The sequence below is a fragment of the Branchiostoma floridae genome, chromosome 8 (genome assembly GCF_000003815.2).
Source record: "Branchiostoma floridae strain S238N-H82 chromosome 8, Bfl_VNyyK, whole genome shotgun sequence".
NCBI classification, from domain to species: Eukaryota; Metazoa; Chordata; class Leptocardii; order Amphioxiformes; family Branchiostomatidae; genus Branchiostoma; species Branchiostoma floridae.
In genome coordinates, this window is record NC_049986.1 from 12488304 (window position 1) to 12510848 (window position 22545).

The 22545-nt window shown below is 40.2% G+C and overlaps 3 protein-coding genes across 3 annotated transcripts; 2 read left to right on the forward strand and 1 right to left on the reverse strand.

The window, feature by feature from the left end:
- Positions 1-1015: 1015 nt before the first annotated feature.
- Positions 1016-5770, reverse strand: LOC118420859 (crystallin J1A-like). The gene is made up of 8 exons (XM_035827905.1): positions 5493-5770; positions 4929-5102; positions 4597-4665; positions 4057-4149; positions 3179-3335; positions 2880-3079; positions 2446-2585; positions 1016-2097 (listed from the first exon to the last, which is right to left on the reverse strand). Exons 1-8 carry the CDS (start codon positions 5575-5577, stop codon positions 1996-1998), a joined length of 1020 nt encoding a protein of 339 aa, XP_035683798.1. The 5' UTR covers positions 5578-5770; the 3' UTR covers positions 1016-1995.
- A 37-nt stretch (positions 5771-5807) lies between these two features.
- Positions 5808-13690, forward strand: LOC118420860 (negative elongation factor E-like). Its single transcript, XM_035827906.1, has 11 exons — positions 5808-6046; positions 7200-7260; positions 7700-7782; positions 8388-8447; positions 9674-9754; positions 10219-10253; positions 10490-10536; positions 10975-11125; positions 11485-11539; positions 12218-12320; positions 12966-13690. The coding sequence occupies exons 1-11, from the start codon at positions 5978-5980 to the stop codon at positions 13043-13045; spliced, it is 825 nt and encodes a 274-aa protein (XP_035683799.1). The 5' UTR covers positions 5808-5977; the 3' UTR covers positions 13046-13690.
- A 361-nt stretch (positions 13691-14051) lies between these two features.
- On the forward strand, positions 14052-21814 carry LOC118420858 (trace amine-associated receptor 7h-like). The gene is made up of 2 exons (XM_035827903.1): positions 14052-16459; positions 20819-21814. Exons 1-2 carry the CDS (start codon positions 16120-16122, stop codon positions 21508-21510), a joined length of 1032 nt encoding a protein of 343 aa, XP_035683796.1. The 5' UTR covers positions 14052-16119; the 3' UTR covers positions 21511-21814.
- The last annotated feature ends 731 nt before the right edge of the window (positions 21815-22545 follow it).

Consider the following 22545-nt stretch of genomic DNA (forward strand, 5'->3'; position numbering starts at 1 on the left):
ACATACCATTTTTCGAAAATAATAGGGGTGCAGTCGGAATGTATGACTTGGCGCGATATGGCCTTGTGGTACGGAATGTGATTTTAGAGTGATCAAATCATCATATTCATAACCTCAGAACATGAAATGGCAGGATATATGCCAAATAACGTCAGAGAAAATTTATGTGTTTCAGAATGACATGGCTTTAATACACCTGCTATTGTATTGACTCATCAGGTGCCAGTGTCAATAACTGTTAACATGTTTTTGGCAATTGACAAATCAGTTGTTACCAACATCTGACTGAATGCAGTTGAATGCAGACAGCGCTTAGAAGCAATTATTTTAGCATCTACCAGATAGAGTCGATTATAGTTTTAACTGCCTTCCAATCCATCGTGCCATTACTGGCTTTAGATGGCAAATCAGTTTCCACACACCAAGAATCCCAGGCTATTGCCAGAACAGACAATAGCTGACTTGGTATCTCAAAATACCTATTCAATTCCACCTGTACCTTGCATTCCTCGTGGGCCAAGTTACAATTGCTGTTTCAACAATGATGATTGGAGGCTTGAGGATTATTTCTGAATGTACATATTTTCATCTCATGCTTGTGTCTGAATAACAATTACTCTTTGTCAAACCAAGAGGGAGCATGAGATTTATAACTCTTTTGGGAATGTTCGTATAAAGCGTGTAGACTCAGATTCACATGAGGAACATGCCGCCTTTCATGTACTTGGATAAAGGCCAATAAATGTTACTGGGGGTACACTGAAAATGTGAAAACATGAAATGACTGTTCTAGCTGTGGTGTAACACTGTCTATATTCATTAACTTCAAAAGCATTTCCACAGTACAGGGCAAACGATCTTTATCTAGTTGTATGTACTTGGGCCAGGATCTTATAAAGGTAGCAAAACAGATGGCAGACATGTTTGTTGTGGAGAACTTACTGCTGACATGCTAAAGCAGACGATAAGTGACAGTTACATGCTGTAGGAGAATAAACACCAGAGACACTTAGAGTTCCATTTAAAGCACACCAGTCTTTATTCAGTGCAAGCTTACAAAATCAGAACACACAATCAGACAGAAATCAGACATAATGACACATCAGTAGTCAAATTTAGATCAGACAGGGGTCAGACAAATGAGGCATAAGTGGTCAAATATAGATTATGACAGTTCATTTTAGAATTACTGAATACATCAAGAATACGAGCGATTGCTGTTGTTGTTTACATCCGGGGTATTCAGCGGTTGTTGCCTACCAGGACGTCAGTAGATTGGATTAAAAATTGACATTTAAATTAGCAGATCAAATTACCGGTTAATATGTAAATCAATCGTTTGCCAAACACGTTCTTTTTGCCTACCACTGCGTCACCGTGACGTCAACGCGATCGCTCGTATTTTCAGCATGTACAACATCATATGGACCATCGCAGAATTACTGGACTTGACTCATATTTGTTCAAAAGTTTAACATATTGTTTACAACTACAAACTCACACTACCTTCATGATTGCATACTCATGCACAGGAAGTAATTCTACTGTTTCCCATGGGCCATTCATTCCTGTCTTATAGTCCAAAATATAATCTTTGATAGTCTTCAAGACTCTTAATTTTATAGCACAGTCATCTTCAGGTATTGTTGAAATTATTCCTGTATATAGAAATATATATTATAGACATTTTCCAGTGTTCAAAGAGTGTAGATTGCAATATTTTTTCGACACAGAAAGAGTGCTCAGGCAAGTTACAGAAGATAACTGGCCACCTGGTCAATCTGGTTTATTGCTTTTGGCAGAAACTGTTCCCACATAGTTGAGAGTATGAGGGCATAGCAACGTTAACCGTGTTTAGAAAAAAACTCTGGATTGGTCTGTCTCTTTTACACAAACCTTCAAACACTTGGTACCCAACCTAGTGACCACCTGGACAAGCATAGGAACATTCTAGATCTAGATGGGTACACTGATGGCTGATAGTGGTCGCTGTTTCTAGCTTTCTCGAACTGCAGCAAGCTTCTGTGCCAAGTTCAGCACAGTCTGGTACCGGGTGCACTTTTCCTTCCACTCAGTAGGGATGCCATCCAGTCCACCCTGTAAGGAACGTGCAAAAAATGTTACTACTAGTTTGTATGACACATTACAACAAATGACAGGAAATTATTTCTGACTGAATAAGCTTTCTTCACTCTAAAGTCCTACATGTATTAAGGTATCGATGATTCAAGACAACAACTTTTTAAACTTATGGTACAAATGCAAACAAATGAGACATACAAATTCTGTGTAACAAAAATTTCTGATAACTACAAAATTGAAAAAGTGCTTCATTGTTCATCAAGGTTATACAATCTTATAAGTATATAGGTACATAAGACTACATTTGATAAAAGTACATCTGGATGAAGCTCCTTGATGAACAAGTATCAATCAGAGACTCACCAAGGCACCAAAACAAGCTCCAATGAAGCAAGCCCGACTGGCGTTGTCACCACCTGCTAAGATAGCTGCTCGTACTGCAGATGTGTAGTCCGTGTGGGTGACCACACAGTGGAGAGCTGCCTGGAACTGCTTGGGTAAGGCTGGGATACAATATAGAAGAACTGTCAAATCACTTTGGACTTTATGTGTCATATTGTGTCCATACTTACAGTAAAGAATGATCTTTGAAATTGGATTGAATTGATCAAAGTCAAACGTTGAAATAGATCAAACAAAACCATGCGACGGAATAAACATTGCACAAAGAGCTTTCACATTAAACAAAAAAGATTTGTAACAATTTACCATAGTGAGTCAGATTAACCTAGTAACAGTGTCCATTCAAACAAAACAATCAAGAGACATATCACTGTTGTAACATGATCAAGACATACCACAGCTACTTCCAAACACCTTGTTGACAACCTCCCTGTGTGGTTTTCCCAGTGGTTTTTGTTCCTGAACTTCCCCAACTTGTTTTAGCACAGTCTCATCCTGGCCAGTGATACCCTGTCCCTCCTTCTTCCCAAGTTCTTCCATCAAGGCTTCCATCACTCCCTCCTGTTTTCCGTGTAAAATGAAGGCCTCTAATATCCTATAAAAAAGACAACAACAAAAAAATTGTCAATGCAAGAATGCAGGTGCAGTTAATATACAGGGATGCCAAAGAAGAGTATACATTTTAAATCCTAACCTGGCATTAGCAAGAGCTGCAGACAGTGCAACGGGGTGTTTCTGTGTGACTTTGACTGCAGCCTCTACTTTTGCCAGCATGTCAGGTTGTCCCGCATACAGCGCAACCAGAGGGGCAACCTTAGCAGCACCATCAGCTTGTGTGTCTGTGTCTGACCCTAAAACAAAAGAAATGGCTTTTGAAATTACCATTTTGTGCATTATTTGTAGAAAACCTATGGTCTGAGTGCAATTCTCATGCTCCCATTAGTTTGCTCACTACAATTGACTTCCCAATGACATGCCAACAATTTGGTGTTGAATGGGTACTCATCACTGTAAGATATTTCCTTGTCCTTGGCTACCCACTGTAAGATTACAAAAATCTAGTACTTCCTTGTCCTTGGTGCAGATTGGCTATCCTATGTAAATTATACGATTCCATGATACAAAAGTCCATCCCTGTCCTTGGTGCTGATTGGTTACCCACTATAAGATTCCATGCTATTTCCTTGTCGTTGGTGCAGATTGGCTATCCTCTGTAAATTATAACATAAGATTCTGTGATACAAAAGTCCATCCCTGTCCTTGGTGCTGATTGGTTACCCACTATGAGAGTTCATGATATTTTGATGTCCTTGGTGCTGATTAACAGCCTCAGTTTTCCATTGTGAGTGAGTCATCGTGGGTAGCGTATACTCACAAGTATGGCAATCAAAATGAAAGTTTCCTGTACAACTTCAATAATCTTAAAAAGGTATTACATGTATAAAAGATCCAAGTTAAACAGATATACCATATGAGGCACAAACACATTTCAAATTTTATTTGAATAAGCAGCACCACACATGTACTAGTAACTACGTCCATGCAAAATACTTCTCAATTCTTAATCCTCACCGGTGTCTTCCTTCTTGGCTTCCATACTTGCCAGGAACGCTTTGATGCTACCATTCCTCCAGGGCCCTTTGATAGGACGCGTCTTTTGATCTCCTGAAAGAAGGAAAAATCAAAGGTCAACAAATACGAGGTTTGTTACCAAAGTGGGTTTGTCAATTGCCTTCTGGGGAGTGGTTACGTTGGCTCATTTTCATCTCCCCCTATTTCTCAAGGGATAAACAGCACACTACCAGTGTTACACCATCTCATATTATCAAGGGAGTTCAAGTTTAGACAGACAAACACAGCATTCTAATTTGAACACAAATTAACACCTCATCTTCAGAACTTCCAGGGGACAAAATTGAAGGTGGCAGCAATATACATCAAAAGGGATCCGTATGATTGCTCATGATGATAAATCTAATAAAATTTTGTGGGCTTTCCACACCCAATTTTATGCACAGGGGTTCAGATTGAAAAAAAAAAATTCCATCGCCTCTCGTAATTCTAATGTATAATTCTAGTCATGCAGGGAAATGGTGAACATTTCAGGTTTACCTGTGTCAAAAGCAGTGCCTGGTCCAAAGAACTTGTAAAATCTCTGCTTTAAGTCATTGACATCCAGTTCTATGGATAACAAATTGTGTTTTACATATAATCAAGACAAAACAACAACTTTACACAAACACTTTTCAATTGCCAATTTTACAATATGGACAAACGATACAGAAATTTGAGCTGGGCAGGGAGTGAGATGCAAAAATCAAACGTTTTGAGTAAAATTGATACTACCATTACCCCAGGGCCATTTAATAGAGCCCTCTGATGTACAGACAGTCAAATGGATGTAAATTGAAAATTCAGAGCTGTTTCATGTCATATTTCTAAACCTTTGCACTCAGCCAGGGACTCCAACACTACAAAGGCCTGGTCCCCGTATGCAGTGTTAGTGCCGGTGTCAGTAGTGTAGAAGGGACAGGCTGATGGAGAGTGGAACTCTGGGTCCTCCCCACCAACTGCTGCATCCAGCTTCTCCAGGTCATATACCCAGTGTAGGCCTTGTGCTGAGGAGTAAAGTGAAAACGAAGTCATTGAGTGCACTAATTGTGTGTTAATGTAAAGAAAACCAACAAACTGTTCAGATTAAGGAAATTTGCCAGGCAAAACTTGAATCTAATTCTCTAGATATTATCTGAACATTCGTGTTAGTATGCCACACCTGAGGCAAGAGAACTAGATTAGGATATTAGGATAGGCAGTATAGACACTGCAGAGGATAGAGTGGCCGAATTCCGGAAATTCTTATTGACAACTGAGCATCCTGTCTACTCTGCAAAAATGCTGACAGAAAAATCCTGTCAAAAATAAAAATCTTATTGACAGGAACATCCTGTCAATAGCTAATCCGCCTAATTATCATAAAGGCAAGAACAGCAAGCAAGCAGCCACTTCACCAGCCGAATCAGCCACCAGCGATCCCACTACTGCGGCAACAGCACGGGCGGATACCTCATTCGCTGGGCTCATCTGTGCGGCCATCCTGTAGATATAAGAGCCTAAGAGTAGAGCTAGAGAATACTAGTAGAAGACTTCAGTTTGGCTTGAGTAAGGCAAGTTGGGGAGGTGTTTCCTCCTGTTGGAACCGAGCCTTGTAGAAATCAACGGCTTAGATGGAAAATTTAGCTAGGTATCTGTGGATGATAAACGGAGAATCTTGCAAGTCATGAATCTGACGAATCCTGCAAGTCATGTGCTGTCAGCTGGGCTTAATTACGGGTCAGAGGTCATCGCTGGGTCATTTGAGGTCAAACCAAAATGGCGGACTTGGAGTAGTTTGCAAATTTTTAGAGTACGAGAAAACTGCAAAATTTGTACATTTCGAATATCTCTGATAGGTTTTCTTTGTAGGAGATTGAAGTAAACATTCCGAAGGATCATTATGGCGTTTGGTGCGTTGACTGAAGAAGAGCAAAATCTTCAAAAGAAGTACGCTTTGCTCCGGAAGAAGGTTTGTCCAAGATTCTTAATCTTAGCCTTTTACATATATCAAGGAGCTTTTATCTGATAAAAGCTCCTTGCATATATGTAACGTTATAATTTGAATATCTAGCAAAAGCTCCTTGATTCTAGGGAGTAGCTACAATATGACTGTATAATCAAGAGGCCCAAGTTAAAGAGTCGCTTCATCCCAACGTCAATTTGAAGAATCATAAATATTGATTACGTGTTTTACAAAGCATGCAATAGATTTGTTTAGCAAGTGTATCTTAATCATACGCATACAAAGGGATATCGGACACTTCAACCCTTTATCTACTCGGCCCATGGCAAATCAGACCAACTCGGCCCAACACCCTGGTCAGCTTGGCCCAACACACAAACCATAAACCTGTAACAGTGGTGTTCAAGGACTGCTAAACCGAAGACGCCTAACGGCTTAAGCCATTTGGCCGAACGGTTTGCACGTTCGATTTGTGATCCGGCCGCCCGGGTTCGGCGCGGGTTCGAATCCCGGGAGTCGGGGTGTTGTTTCTTTCTGTTCTTACTCGCCCCTCTGGTTGTTTCACTGGTTCCCACGCCGGCCCTGTGATTAACAGGCTAGTATGTGCCACACAGGGATGTCGATCTCGGAGATTCGAGGACGAATCTTGAAAAGAAAAGGGGGAGTAGTGTAACAGTGGTGTTCAAGGACTGCTAAACCGAAGACGCCTAACGGCTTAAGCCTTTATGGCCGAACGGTTTGCACGTTCGATTTGTGATCCGGCTGCCCGGGTTTGGCGCGGGTTCGAATCCCGGGAGTCGGGGTGTTGTTTCTTTCTGTTCTTACTCGCCCCTCTGGTTGTTTCAAACCCTTGAACCCTGTCGACCGAGTTGACAAAGGACCGAATCGTCCTGATCCCATTCCTCCTATTCACATGAATGTGTGTGAGGATGCTAGGCAGGTATTCACTACCATGTAGTAAATACACGTCTTTGCGTTTGGGTTCAGTAATGTTTTTGCGTTTGGTCAATCGTGTGTGAGAGATTAGGTCATCGGTGTGTAAAGTTATTTGTAAAGTTCTGAAATGGGTCATGTTTTTCTATGTCCAATTCTTTGCCAGTACTTGTAGTAAACTGTATTTATTTCTTAGATTAACATTTTCTTTTAACTTCATGCACAGAAGAAAGCTTTAGCTGCAAAGCAGAAGGCAGAAGTACAACAGCAAACCAGTACCAAAAGGGGTAAATATTAATATGTCCTTTTCAACACACTGAATTTTCCACTATCTAATCAGTCTAAACTGATAGTCAATAATGAAAATATCCTATTGACAGGAACATCTTTTCATTATTGCAACAAAAAATCTTGTTGACAGGAACATTCTGTTAATTACTACACAGTGCAAAGAATATTCTTATCAATTGCAATTCAGCCCTTGGGCTGCAACACTGCCAACAGTTTTTTTCTAAATCTAATAAACCATTTCTCTCTCTCTCTCTTTATTATGGACTGTAATCCTTTCAATAGCCTGAACCATTTTCATGATAGTTTTATTTCTATTTCATAAATTGGTGGGGTGTTACACCTAAGGGTGGTTATACTCGGTATATAGATATAGAATTTTGAAACTATGATATATGAGAATGCAATATTTAGGCCAATGTTTGTGTCTGTTTGTAGCTGCTGCAGAAGACCAGAAGATAGAAGCACCCGTCAATGCTGAGGAGGCCACAGAGAGGGCCAAGAAACTCATCAAAGCTGGGGTATGACCTGGCACCTCATAACTTCATATTTCATTATTATTTACATGGCATTTATCTGGAAATATTCTTTTCTTTCTCAGTTACAAATATCACATGTTATACATGTAGTAGTCATTTAATGGAACAGCCTGGATATAGTCAAATTCCTCATTTATGCAAATTAGGTTACACTTTTTATACTTAATATTTTATCTATTTGAAGCACCACTTAAGCTATCTACAATGTACGTACCAAAAATCATGATGATCCATCCATTCCTCCTTAAGTTATTTCCATTTAATGTGTGACACTAATGCCCCTGCAGTTCCAAAACAAGATGCTAGTGGGCCCAAACCTACACCACTTACTCTCAACCCCCAAAAAGACAAAAGATGATTATATGTAACTTTATAAAGCATTCCATGAATAGTATCATTAGGTTGGTAACTGGTAAGTCACTTGATAACAAGACAATTTGAACACATGTATTACTGTTTGTCACCTTCTTCAGGGAAATATAATGATTGTGTACAAAACTGTGTTGTATTCATCAGTGTTGTAGAAATATTGAATGGTGTTGTATTGGTTGTCTTACATTATGTAACTTTTCCTTTGCTCATTTTAGGCCATCAAAGTAAAAACTGATAATAAAGACACCGGCTTCAAAAGGATTCGAAAGATGAAGGTGAGATGAACTAGTCTACTGTATATGACAACTACTGTAACCAACCCAAACATAAAATACTTAGTAGATACCAGGTTGGAAATTTAACTTGCTTTCTATTTTCAAAGTTAATTTGGTAGTGACAATTCAATGTAACTGTTGATACTATAATAGTAGTACTAGTATTTATTTATTTATTCAGCTGTTTACAAACAGCCAAGGCTGCCCAACTAGCCATAGGCTATTGCCAAGGGCTAACCCTGGGAAAGAAGAATACGTGTTATATATAAAGTCACGCAATAAACATTATTAATATAAAATCACTAGCATTAACTTAGAAGCAAATGGTTACAAATATTATCACATATAAAATGTATATGCATACTGCAATAAACATTATTAAATATAAAATCACTATCACAATCTGTACATGGAAAATCACAGAGTACTAGTATTAATGTCATTCATGGTGCTAACTAGCTGGATGTATGACTCAATGTTTACAGAAATCTTTATTGACACGACAAAAGTACAGCGACTTTCGTAATGTCTACATGTACAACAACTACTTACAGTATAACTAAACAGACATAGATGGATATCTATAGGTATGAATAAATCAACATCTTGGATCTAGCATGTCATTTACACTATTGGTTCTACGGTATAAGCATTCGTGGATATATTTGCCTACTTGTACACAGTGAGTGTTATCGCCTCCCAGAATGTAGTTAAATTTATCTATCAAACAGAGAGTAGCAAATTCTTTTGAGCAAGCAGAAAGTAATGTGAACAGCTCTGTGCATTTGTCATTACATGTGCAAGGACTTGTCAAAGGCTGTTGCCAGCTCTGGAATCAAGATCCAGTCTTTTAGCCTTGAACAGAGCTGAAATATCTGACTATCTTGAGAATCATCCAGTTGCTTACTTCTTTTTGTATTATGCAAGATACAGTCATTTAATAATACTGAGCTATGACGAGTATGAGTATGACAAGATACAGCCATTCAAACCTGAGCATGTATGCTAGGAGTATTAGATACAGCCATTCAAAATAGAGCATGTACTATAGCAGATCTATGACAAGAAGTCTTTAATCCAGTTTTCTCAATCTAGCTGTCATATGATTGTTCCTATGGACTGTATGAAAAACAGAAATGTTGATTATTTTGGGTTGTCAGTTTACGATTGTAAATGTAAGTTCTGTTTTGATAGGTGTCTTATTTGTATGCCTGGTCCTTCCCTAGGAACTAGAGAAGCCCAGTGAGAAGCCTGTACAGTTCCAGCCCTTCAGCGCAGCCCATCCAGAGAGTGAGGATCCAGCATCTGTGAGTGGCATGACTAATCGGCTGCATTGTTGCTATGTGCCATAATCTCCAAGCAGATGTTGGGGTCTGGCATGTTTTGGAAGATGGTAGTATTCTCTGGTTTTCTGACAGCCACACCTCTCTTTCTGAAAATCCCAGCAGGCAGAAAAGTATGCCAGTCAGAAATTGTAATGATCTGAAACAAGCCAGACTTTTATCTTCCTTTAACTCTGAATAAACATTGCCTTTTGTGAGTCATTTGCTTATGGATTATTGTGTATGCCTTGAAGCAGATTTTGGCATTAACGTAATATTTGTATACCATTTTTCCTAAAAAAAAACCCAGATCAATATCACAAGTGGGTTATAGGGTTTTGGGGATCAAGTATTGCAAAATATATGTTTGTTTATGATATGCTAAATGGATAAAAGATGGTTTGAATGGAGAATTCTTCTAATCTGTACATGCCTTTTGAATTGTACAGGGTAGCAGCAGAGGAGTAAGAGGTCTTTACGACAGGTAAACATCCCTATCAGTGTCACAAAGTGCACATTTTGACTTGATTACTCGAATAATGTAAAGCAAATGTTGAATGGTGCTGTCAATTTTTTCATCAAAAAATTACCTTCAAATAGTGGTTTGATTGATTGAAACAGTGACACACATGCTCCTTATATTTTTGTACATGTTCTTGTTTCACATTTTCACAGAAAAGATACAAGCTTTTTTCAGCTTTTTCTATTTTTGTTTCACAGCTTTGTCCGGGGAGGTGACTTAAATGACAATGACTTTGAAAGAAGAGGTAAGTAAGCAGATATGCATGGTACAAATGTAGGTTCTTTTGATGCTGTAGATATCCACCAATAGAATTTGACATCATCAGGAAATTGTTGAATAACACTAAATGCAAACAACTACGGCAAAAATCTCAAGGTATCCATTGCATGGTCAAGTACATTGACCTATTTGTTTTGAAGGAGACGGAAAATATCAATGGCAAGCCTGTACCATAAAACATAAGGTAAGTAGATTTGGGTGGAAAAGTATTAGTGTCAATACCTTATGCCAAAGCTAGATGTTATGCTATGAAGGGCTACAGAAAATTATGGAGATGGCCACTACATTGTAACCAAGAAAAGGATTTTTTGTATCTGAATAAAGGGACAAGGAATTGTGCAATTGTCAAGTGTTTGTCACATTGTGGTTAATCATCACTGGTCTTGAATCTATTGTTCATCAGCATCGTCAAGTTTTGATGACAGAGACCGAAGGGAGCCGAGGAAAGGCAACACTCTGTATGTTCATGGCCACGGCATTACTGAGGACCTGCTGAAGAAAAGCTTCTCAAACTTTGGCAACATCATCAACATCAGCATGGAACTAGACAAGAAGTGAGCACTTAGAGCTGTTATCCATTGTGCTGTCATGTTCAGAAGTTTAATGGATGTTGTTGAAGTTGAAGACCTACGTAACACAATGACGGCAGCAGTCTAACTTCTGTCACTCGACTTACATGTATTGATTTTTTAATGACCTCAGACACAAGAGAATAGATAATGGTGATTTTCAAAGTCAAAAGTGTTTTGCTTTTAGCTGCTCAGTTCACTTTTTAGTCTAAGAAAGTGAAATTCAGACAAGAAAATAACAATTATAATAACTGTTAAACAGTTGTAAAATGATTAATTGATTAAGAGTATACCTTATCAATTAATTTATATAGCAAAAATATAACTGGTACTCCCTCTTACAGCTGTGGGTTTGTTAGCTTTGAGAAACAAGAGTCAGCAGACGAAGCCATCAATGAGGTATGGACATAACGGCGCACTTAAAAGTACAGAATACATGTAAAACACTTGTGTGTAGTGGTTAATGGGCAATAGTTTTCCAAGAACAAAGTAATGTCATATGGGGGATAACGACATGTGTTCAGGTTCAAGAAAGTAAAGGCATTAATGGCATCATTTTCTCTTCTATTTAAAATGTAAATATGTCATCTGGTGGTGACATTTGGTGGAATAGTCTAAGGCTTTATTATAATTAGCTACTAGTTTTTTCACTAATGACTTTAGTTTACTAATGGCAGATGGTTATTCAGTGTTCATGAGAGACACCCTGAATTTTTGGTCCTCACTTTCCCTCATTGTTTTCTTCATCCATGGCAAGACTAAAGCTACATGTACATGTACATGTAAGGGTATTTATGAATGATCAATAATGATAATCAATGACTGTAGTACAAGATATTTCTGAAGCCAATTATTTTACTAACTGCAAAATGATTATTCAGTATACAGGCTTTTCATTGACGTCACACTAATTATATCTTTAATCCCCCTACGACTACCGGTATGTTGAATTAAGCAGTAGCATCTTCATGTGGTTAATAGACGTACGCTGTGATTCAACATGGCGCAAATGAAATACCTGTATTCATACAAGACACGCTGAATATTTTCTCATTGCTTATTCCCCATCCATGCCAGATGCACGGTACCATGGCATCAGGAGTCTTGCTGAAGGTCATGCTGGCCAGAAGACAGCCTGTCATAGATGTGGGCAATACCAAGTCACCGTGGGGAGGTCTAGGTCAGCAATATTTATTTATTTATTAGGATTCTCCATATACAATGGCAATGGAGGGTATAGCGAAACAGGTGTCAAAGGACACCTTTTCAAAGCCGGCATACACACATGTTCGCACATGTCACGGTGGGGTTATACCGCCCCTTACTGGGTGACATACCCTTTGGTGTGGCTGATACGGTATGGAGGTTCGCCAGGCCTCCATCGGGGTGACTTGAAGTGAATCACCAACTCCAGACAGATTTCTCTATATATAACCTTCTTGCTGTACTCTACTGGATTGTTTCTATTCTTAAGTAATTAATAATCAAAGCATTAATTTTGTGAACAAAAGGCTGTCATTGTTATGGAAATACAGAATACCTGTTTCATGTGACATTTTGTGAAAAGCATTATCGCCATATGATGTACAGATATGTGGTCAACCAAACCTTGTGGATATCTGTAAATATTGTATTGGTATCCATTTTCTTTTCTTGATCTCAATCTACTGTGTAAGTGAAAATACTTTTTTGCAATCACATGAAGCCATGTACATCTTATAAAATGTACTTACATTATAAATGGTATGACATCATTGTTTCTTATTCACACATTATTATTTCCCTTACAATCATTTCTTACATCGTTGCTTTTGCTTTATTCCAGCATCTGGTCACCAGGGGCCCAAGGGGCTGAACCACAAAGATAGGAGAGCACAGGTTGTTTATGACGACATGGACTTCTGAGATGCCTCAGGATGTGGCTTGCTAAGCCTTTGTCAGTCACTCACTTACAACTCCATCTTCAAAGGAAATGTGTTTTAAGTCTTGAAATAGACTTTTCATTGCCTTCCAGTCTGGAAATGGAACTTGGGAGCTGTACTTCTAAAGATAAATGCTAAGCTAGGAGGGAACATGTTAAAGGATATGGTAACCAAATGGCTTTAAAAAGTTATACTTTAATATGTATGCTTACCTGGTTGGTATGGCATGACTCAAGAACTGATAACGAAATGGCTACACCTAAAGTGCATGGCTACATGTTGTAGACTGCATCTCAATTTCCATCTGTGGTTTAGAATAGCATTATAATATTGTATTTTCTGTTTTGTTGAATGACATTGTAGAGTCAATTCCAAGTTCAAACTAAAAGAATAGTTAGGTCACAAAAGCCCTATTTTTTTCAAACAATTTGAAATTGAATTGTGGACATGATTGATTTATTAATGTATGTTCAAAACATTTTGAAAGTAGATACAGAATGCTCTCTTTATCTAGAACTATTTTCAAACATCTATGTGAGACTTTCACTGTTAGAAATGCTTACAAACAGAACATTTTTCCAGTTGTACATTTGAGCTATTATCCCTATAAAAGTGGGTGCTAGTTGTCTGCTTCTGTATATTATTAGATTTTAGCTGGCAGAACACAGCATTTATGTGCAACCCCGGGGTCTGTGACGCGGGTATACTTGTTAAAGGAGAGGTAGAGAGCCTTATTTGAGAGGCAACCAGATGCAACCTGTGCTGCATGGTGAAGGAAGGTGTCGACTTTGTGACTACTGTAATTCCTGATATTCCACCGTTTTCACGGTGACGACTGTAACGTGAACTTATCATTACTGATAACAAATAATTCACAGACTTTTTTTGTGTGCACTTGCTGCGACAGTGAACATTTAGGTCAGAGAACAAGTTAAATTTTCTCAGACCGTGAAAGGTTGGTACCGAGAAGACAAAGTGAATTACAGTATATGATTTGGAAAGTGAAAGTTTTCTATTTCGTGTATAAATGCGCCCCATTACGCAGCTGCCTTTCTAGTGTGAGCCGGCTACAGTTGTTTGACCTCCGCAGAGCTGCATTGCAAAGTGGGCGTGAGAAGGGGATATATTTATATTTTTGTAATATCTTGTGGCTTGTACCGTAAACTAAAAAATATCCATTTTTTGTGCACCCTACTATATTTTTTCATATTGAAGCCAGTCACCTTGTGGCCCTTAACTATAGAAATCCCCAAAGGCCGAAAACTGTGTTCTTCTACCTTCAATACACATGGCTCTTTTGTAGTGCTCCATCTACACACATGCCTAATTTTCTGTACATTACAGGGAAGTGCTTTCTTCCCAGCCAAGTGACCCATTTGCAAGATGTTCCAACATGTTGGAGCATCTAAGAACATGTTAGAACAAATAGTATGTCTGCATTTTAACATGTTAGTAACTAATATATGATTATATCTTATTCAATGTTTATTTCTAACTTGTTGGAATATAGTAGAAATATGTAGAAAGTCAACAAACCTTAGGAAGTTAACAGTTACTTATCTCAGTTTCATAATCGTTAGAACAGAAGGCAGCAATCACCCATGCAGTAAGGTGGAATTGACTCTATGTGTTACTTATTTCCCTCTCTGAGTTAAGTCATTAAGAAGAGTTATATGCTTAAATAGCAGATATTTTGTTTGCTGCCCAGGTAAAACTTGAGATGGTTAGATTTCAACACCGTAGATTTAGAATTATTGTACTGAATCATGTGACCTGTGGAAGTTAGTGTACGTTACCAAGCATACATGTAGATTATACAGATGTGAAAGTCACTTGCATAATCAGAATATTTCATGGAGATATGAGGTCTCCGAACTCTTGTTAGTGGTTTTATACGTCGTATGAATGCTTTGCGTGGCTTCTTGAACGACATGCACACAGCTGCCTCTGTTCCTGGGGCGGTCTGTGGGGGCAAAAATGAGCTTGTTATAAAACCAATGGAATTACGTTTGAAGGACCCTCGTATTTTGTTTCGCTTAGCCGGTAAACCACCTTTAGGCGTAAGCCACCAGTTTTGTACAGTAAGTACAAGTTGCGCAAGACTAGAGTATGGTTTGGTTCACTCACACCGGTACCGTCAAGGACCTCTATTCTAGGATCATTTTCTACAAGTGCAGTGGGGCCATTAACGTAATGAAGGTGCGATTCTTCTCAAATACAAGACTTCCAGACATGGTTGAACGTAGATTCATCATTTGTGGTACACTTTCCAACATGCTCTAATATTATCCCTGCTAATTAGAAGTTACCTTATGCGCGTGTCTGATGTTATGATGGCTCACATAGATATGGCTCACCACTTAAAGAGCCACCATTGTCCAGGAGTGAAATTTGAAAATATACAGAAGCATACAATATAGCAGAACATCCTTTTATTGGGGGCAATAACCTACTATTTGAAAACAGTCCTAAAAACAGTCTCTAACTAACAATGAAAGTGAATCACGTAGGTGCTTGAAAATTGTTCTGAATGAAGATACATTTGTGCACTTACTTTGAAAATGTTTCCGACAAATGTGAATTACATCACTATGTTCGAACGTTCAAATTTTCGTTTCAAATTGTTTGTAAATTTTACAACTGTTTTGGCTTGAATATCCTTTTAATCAAAGTGGTTCACACTTGTTACAAATATCATCAGAAAACCATCGCGGTGACTTTGAATTGACACAAATATATGTTACGCTAGATGTGGATCCAAATACAGTCAACCGACAAAATTAGTGCCATTGCCTGCTGGTAAATGATTTTTCAAGCTGCATGCGTAAGGGCAATACTAGTGTTTCAGAAGAGGTTGATGTAGGGAGCAATTACAGATCGACTCGGCGTCTTTTGTTGCCGAGTGAAAAAGGACGCACATCCTTTTGACGTCGCCTACGTTTCTGCATACTAATTGGATGAGAATCCATCGTTTGTAACCTGCCGATCATAACCCACGATTCTGCTTCGCTTACCACATGCGCCTACTCGCCGGCGCGTGCAGCCATACACTGAAATATGAGTTTTCCCAATAATTCTACCGTGACTAACGCTTCTCTTGAGACAATACCAGAGACGGTACTGCCGGTCGAGCCAGGCGTCATCATCACCGAGGCCCTGCTAGCCATCGTCGGTAACCTCCTGGTCGTGCTGTCCTCGGGGTGGCGGCAGACGTTTCCTCCAGCCGGCCGCATCTTCGTCCTCTCCATGGCGTGCTCAGACCTTCTGCTGGGAGTATCCTTCGCGGTGTCCATAGACCCTGCCGAGGCCGGCCGGTGGATATATGCCGACCACTGGGCCAAAGTCCTCGCGACTGCAGAATGCTCGTTTCACACACTTACAGCCATAGCGCTGGCCGGTAAGTATTCCTATTCCAGTATCATGCTTGTAGTCAACTTATCCACCAATTTAGCAACGTTAACATCAAGCAACATGTTGTTAGATCTTCAAATTCCACATTTCTCCAACGTCTTGAGGGACGATGCACAAATTTTGAAAATGATTAAAATATCTGTCTATTTACTCCACTATCAAGGGGTCGGGTGCATGAATTTAAATTGGTAGTGTTGGTAAATATGTTCTCAAACATGTTCTTATTCTTTTTCATGGTCTTTTTTTACCTTCGTCAAAAAGGTTATAAAATCGGCTATGTCATAGTATGGGTCTGTATGGAGGTCAAGAGCATAACTCGAGAATCTGTTGTTGAATATTTATTATATTTGGTATTTGAGTAGCGGTTGTAGAAACGAAGGTAAAGTTAGAAAGGCATTTTCCGTCGGTACTGCAGCGAGCTGAGAGTTTGTGGGCAACATCACTCAAGAAGCTATTAATGGATCTTCATGAAACTTAAAAGTTGAGCAGTGGTTATGGAGAGAAAGGGCAAGTATTGGATAGCACGGGGAGTAAATGCTGTAAGTTTGGGCCACCTAGCAATTTATTTGGCACTGCAGTGAGCATTTTTGTGTTGAGAGAATTGGACTAAAAGCCTCTCCTTAACATCTGTCGGTTCATATTAAAACAAAGACTCTTAAAATGGTACATACTTCTTAAACACACTGCAGTGGACTAGCCCCCTGCTGTAATGGCCTATGTGTGACCATAGGGCTATGAAAGGGAGATGGGTGCCGGGCCTGACACATCACACAGTGATCTTTTGGCAATTTTAGATCACTTTAGCTTTAGTTTTAACATCTGCTTGGAGCCAGGAAACACGTCATGTAACCTTGATCTGTCTGGTGTCTGGTGCCACGGGATTGTTAGCTTCAGAAAAGTTTCCCAACAATAACAGATTGGCTTCATGGTGTTGGATTCAATTCATCAACCTGGGGCTGTGAACACTGAAACTGAGCCAGCTCGGGCCAAAGGTACATCCATTGATATGTCATTAGTGCCTCAAAATGACAGAACCAACCAGTATCTCTATGTTTACACGTACAGTAACATTTTGCGTTTATGCTGTAAAATAGTAGGGGCTACCATAATGTACGTAGATATTTGTCATCTAACAAGGCTGCAGTGTGACAAGTTAAATTCTCATGTATAAAACTGTCAACTAGAGCAATTAAATTGTGTGAAGACTTTCGTTTGCCAGAGATTTAGAAAGACAACATTCTCTGATCTAACGAAATGCAAAATTGACCCGCTGTTCCAAAAGGTCCGGTGTGACAGCGATCTCGCCCCCCCGTGATCTCGCCCCCCCGGGGGCGAAATCACTAGCGATCTCGCCCCCCCGGGGCGAAATCACTAGCGATCTCGCCCCCCTACCTCGCCCCCCTTTAGCGATTTCGCCCCCCCCCCAAAAAAAACGGGTTTACATGACATTTTAGAAGTTGATTGGTATAAATCACAAAATGTAGTTTCAGAATGATATAAGTACACGAGTTTGATACATAACTCCATTCATAGTATCAATATTAACGTAATTACATGGTAATAAAATAGTTGAACTTGTTTCAGACAAGGAGGGTTTGGTCCCTTGTATTCCCATTATTGCATATACCTGAGTCTTGACATAAGATGTATTTCATTGTATTCACCTGTCCTCAAGCAACCTATATATCTCCAATATGAAGTCTCTACCATGAAGTGACCACAAAAGAACTATGTAATGTCTTTATTAATTATAATTATGCAAATATTAGGTATTAATTAGAATAACGCACATTCTGGTATATGCACCTAGCCAAGGGATATCTTCACCTCCAACATGACTGTTTTTCTAGTATTTAGGAACTGATGCATTTACCCGTGTTTCTTAAGACAGGTACTTTACCAGTGTTTGTGTAGCATTTAGCAACAGCTATATCAATTTGCGCGTAGATAGTGTTTATAATGAGAATCTATTATTCACGTGTGTTTTTGTTAGTGCTTTGGAAATGTTTCCAGCACAAGAAAGAAAACACTGTGACAAATTGAAAACATATAGCTGACGTATTCCGTACCATAGACGGTGTTGATTTATACGTTCGCAGTAGCACTGTTTTTATGCCGCCTCAGCTGCAAAAATTGTCTTTTTCATTTCAATGTCATGTTTGCACCGAACAATATAGTATCGACTTTCGAGGTATGACATCTTACGGTACGGTAATAAGGTGCCATATAGGTACCAGGTAACACACCATATACGTTACTCCTCAGGTGCAGTATAGTACCAGGTAGCGCACCTGTAATATGTAGTAGCCAGCTGCTCTGGGCGTGGGGGGGGGGGGCGAAAACGCTAAAGGGGGGCGAAAACGCTAGTGATCTCGCCCCCCGGGGGGCGAGATCGCCGGGGGGGCGAGATCGCTGTCACACCGGTACAGACACACTGTGCCGATCAAACGTGTGCTTCGACTTAATTAACAGTGATATGGATTAAAGGTGATGTAAGGGTGATGTAATAAGACGTTTATTTTCAAGTTCATGCCTAAGCACTAGTGGCTAATGAGACTTAGAGGTGTACAAATTTTGAAAACAGTGAAAAAAAACATTTGTCTATTTACTCCATTATCAACGTGGTCGGGTGCATGAACTTAAAAATTTGTAGAGTTGGTAAATACGTTGTAAGTTCTCAAATATTCTTAATATTATTTTTGCAAGGTCTTTTTTGTATTTGTTTTGATTCCGATGGTATTCTTCTTGCCTCAGGCATCCGTTAGGCACGGCTTCATATTGGAAGTGAATGTGTTTATAGGCCTGAAAATAGGTTCGTAGTGTTCTTCCAAGATGACGATGGAGCAAGCTGTTGTCGTAAAGCGAAGTGCTTAAGCCCAGGTTACACATAGCCTCCCGACCTTCCTCCAACCATGGTTAGGAGTGCCTTGGGAGCAAGGTCGGCTGTAGTTGGCTGGTGGCCGGCGCGGCTTGTTTAGCTCGTGGGCGGCGTGGTTGGCTTGTGGGATCGGCTGCGCCAGCCTAATGTTCAGAAATGTCGAAAACATTCGGGTGTGGACGCGGAGGTGGTGATGGATTGGCACGTGGTTGCCTGGTGATGGGGAGTAAGTTTAACTGTGACTCTGATTTGATTTCTTGGTGATGATAACAACATAGAAATGTGTTATCATAGAATTTAACTTTAATCAAAATATATTTTTTGATATTAAAAAACTAAGTCACCCTTCTTTTCAAAGTCACTGGTTGTGTTTTCACTTCGTGAGAGGGTTGGCAATCGGCTGGAAATCAGCCAGGAGAGACTAGGCAGTCCGCAGCTAGAGGTCGGGAAGGTTGCATGGCAAGTATTCGAGACTCGTTGAAGAATATGTTACTTTATGGCTGAGAATGGTAGGGAGACGTACCACGTAGCCTAAAATTGGCATTCAAATTCTCCAGATGGCATGTCAGTTTCCGTCAGGGGTTTCATGTACTTGTAATTGTTCATGTACTTAACGTTGCGGCTTTGGATAATATTCAATTTCCATGGTAACGTTATTCCATTTCTGTCGTAACGTTAACGAGCCCAATTAATTCGAATTCCTTCATCTCTCGACCTATTATGCTTGCATGGAACCATCTTTAAAAGAACACTTATTATCTTCGCCCAAAAGGTTATGTTTTCTGCGCAGATACTTGTGAGGTGGGTAGTGGTCTGGTAAACGAAGATCAAGCTCAACTATTTTGCGTAATACACCACCGCCACAGTCACGCAGTGCCCCTTTGTTGTGGTAGCTTTGTTTAATTCAGATTCTGGAGGTCTGGGTCTTGATCGGAGGCTGCCTGTATGTACCAGCCTGAATGTTCATTTCAATCGCCATGGTGATATTGAAACTCTCTCCCACCGTAACTTCCTTGAAGAGGGTAGCGTCATAGGGCAATCTTGTCTTCCCTTATTTGGGGTATCACAAAATACAAAAAAAAAAGAAGGAAAACTAGACAAGAGACTGAAGAGAGACAATAAATTTTTCACTGTTTTTATTTTTTCATCATTTCAAAGGACATAGAGGAGAAGAAGAAAAGAAAAAGGGATGTGTCAATTGCAAGCTACCCAAGACAGATTACTTGTCCGCCGAGCTCCCACCAACCTACTCCTACCAACGAGCTCGAGACTAATATGATTCGGTGTATTCAGTATCACCCGAGGTACCGACCCGACGGCAAATATGATCTCCCGAAGGCTGATCTGATTCATGAGAGGACTAGGACCGAGGCTGGTGTGGAATGCACCGTGTTGAATTTTTTGTGTGTGTCCTACCCATCCTCCCCAAAACACATATCAATATTTCTCGTTACTTCTTTCTTTCAGGTCTAAACATAGACCGATACTACGTCCTGAACAATGACGTGGGTCTCTCTGGTCGCAAGTCGAAGCTGTTCATGTTCATCGCTTGGATCGGCGTCCTCTCCTGGTACACCTTTGCCGCTGTCTACGGCGTGCCTGTCACCTATAACCCGATCATCGCACGGCCTGTCTTTGACCTGAACACGTTCGTATGGTTTACTGTTGTCTCGTTTGGCCTGTTCGCCGCCGCTGGTATCGCTGCGCTCTTTTGTGTCATCCTTGTCCTGAAAGCGCTGTGCAGTCACCAAGATGCGCCACCAGCACAGCCGGGCGTGTTCCACATCAATCTCGGGCCTACTGCTCCCCAGATCCCGCCACAGGCAGACCCAAATGCCGATGACGCCAACGCCAGATGGTACGCCAAAGTCGTGCTGCTGTTGACCATCGGGCAGCTGCTCCTGTACCTCCCGTACTCCTCTGGACTGCTGCTCCAGGAGTTCACACATGTTCATGTTTCCCCAACCTTTCTCTTCTGGTCGTATTGGCTAACATGTTTCAACACGTGCTTTGACGTGGTGGTGTATAGTGGACTGCAGCAGTCCTTCCGCACGGCAGTGTATGAGATAGCCGTGTCTGTAATCTGTGGTATGTACAACGTGTGCTGCAGACAAAACCGCGTGGATCTAGAGCAGGCCATACAAACAACCAGTCTGTAGACCAGTGACAACTCACCGGAATTGATAACGAAACTATTTTAGGGGCCCCTAACATGTATAGAACAGCAACAATTTTGAAAAAAATACTGTTTTTAATGACTTTCAATTACACCAAAAGGTCATTTTTTCAGGGCTATGTCACCTTGCAAGCAGTGCAATGGTGGCCAGATATTGGACCGCATAGAAAACGGTACATCTAACGGGAAAGCAACAAAGCTATAGTACTTGTAACAAGGCAATTCAGCAACGTTTTTTTACCAATACCTACCTACGGGGTCGTGACGTACCGTGTACGAAAGACCAGAGCGACACGTTTGTACGAGCTGTGTGAGTAGTGCACACGCCAGTGTAAGCAGTGCGCGAGTATTGGGCACGCTGATGTATGCAGTGCGTGAGGAGTGAAGACGCTGGTGTGAGCTGAATTTTCCCGGATCCCTCGGGTCCTTGTGGTGGAATGTTTCGGCCTGTAACCTGATTGTGAAGCGTGGAGGAACGCCAGCAAGTGTCAATGTAGAAAGTCAATTTCAAATTCTTTGGGTGTTACCTCAGAAGTCCTAATGTTACGTCTTTTTATTGGACGTTTCCCATGTCTTCACGAAGATCATGCTTTTTCTACATCATGGCATTTGCATCTACATGTACATGACATGTCTTATAGAACTCCTGCATAAAGTCATAACAACATATCAAAGAAGCTGGTGTTAAAGAAAAGTAACTTCAGCACCAAGGACAGGTACAAGCGCGAACATCAAGCTGGACGTATGTTAAACCACTACTTAGCAAAACAAAACAAAACAGAACAGAACAGACTAAAGCAAACTGTTATAAATGAATGCTAATAAGTGACGAGTGCTTAAGAGTATTTGCACGAAAACACAGCAGAACGTATTCATCTGATATTAATCTATGGACTAGGTAGGTATGTAGGTAAAATCTAATGGCAGTCACGACTGAAATTGTGCCTTTCATGAGTTGATCAGTCACGACCGGTGGATTATCATTATGAAGTACTCATCAGTATGGATTTGACGGGCG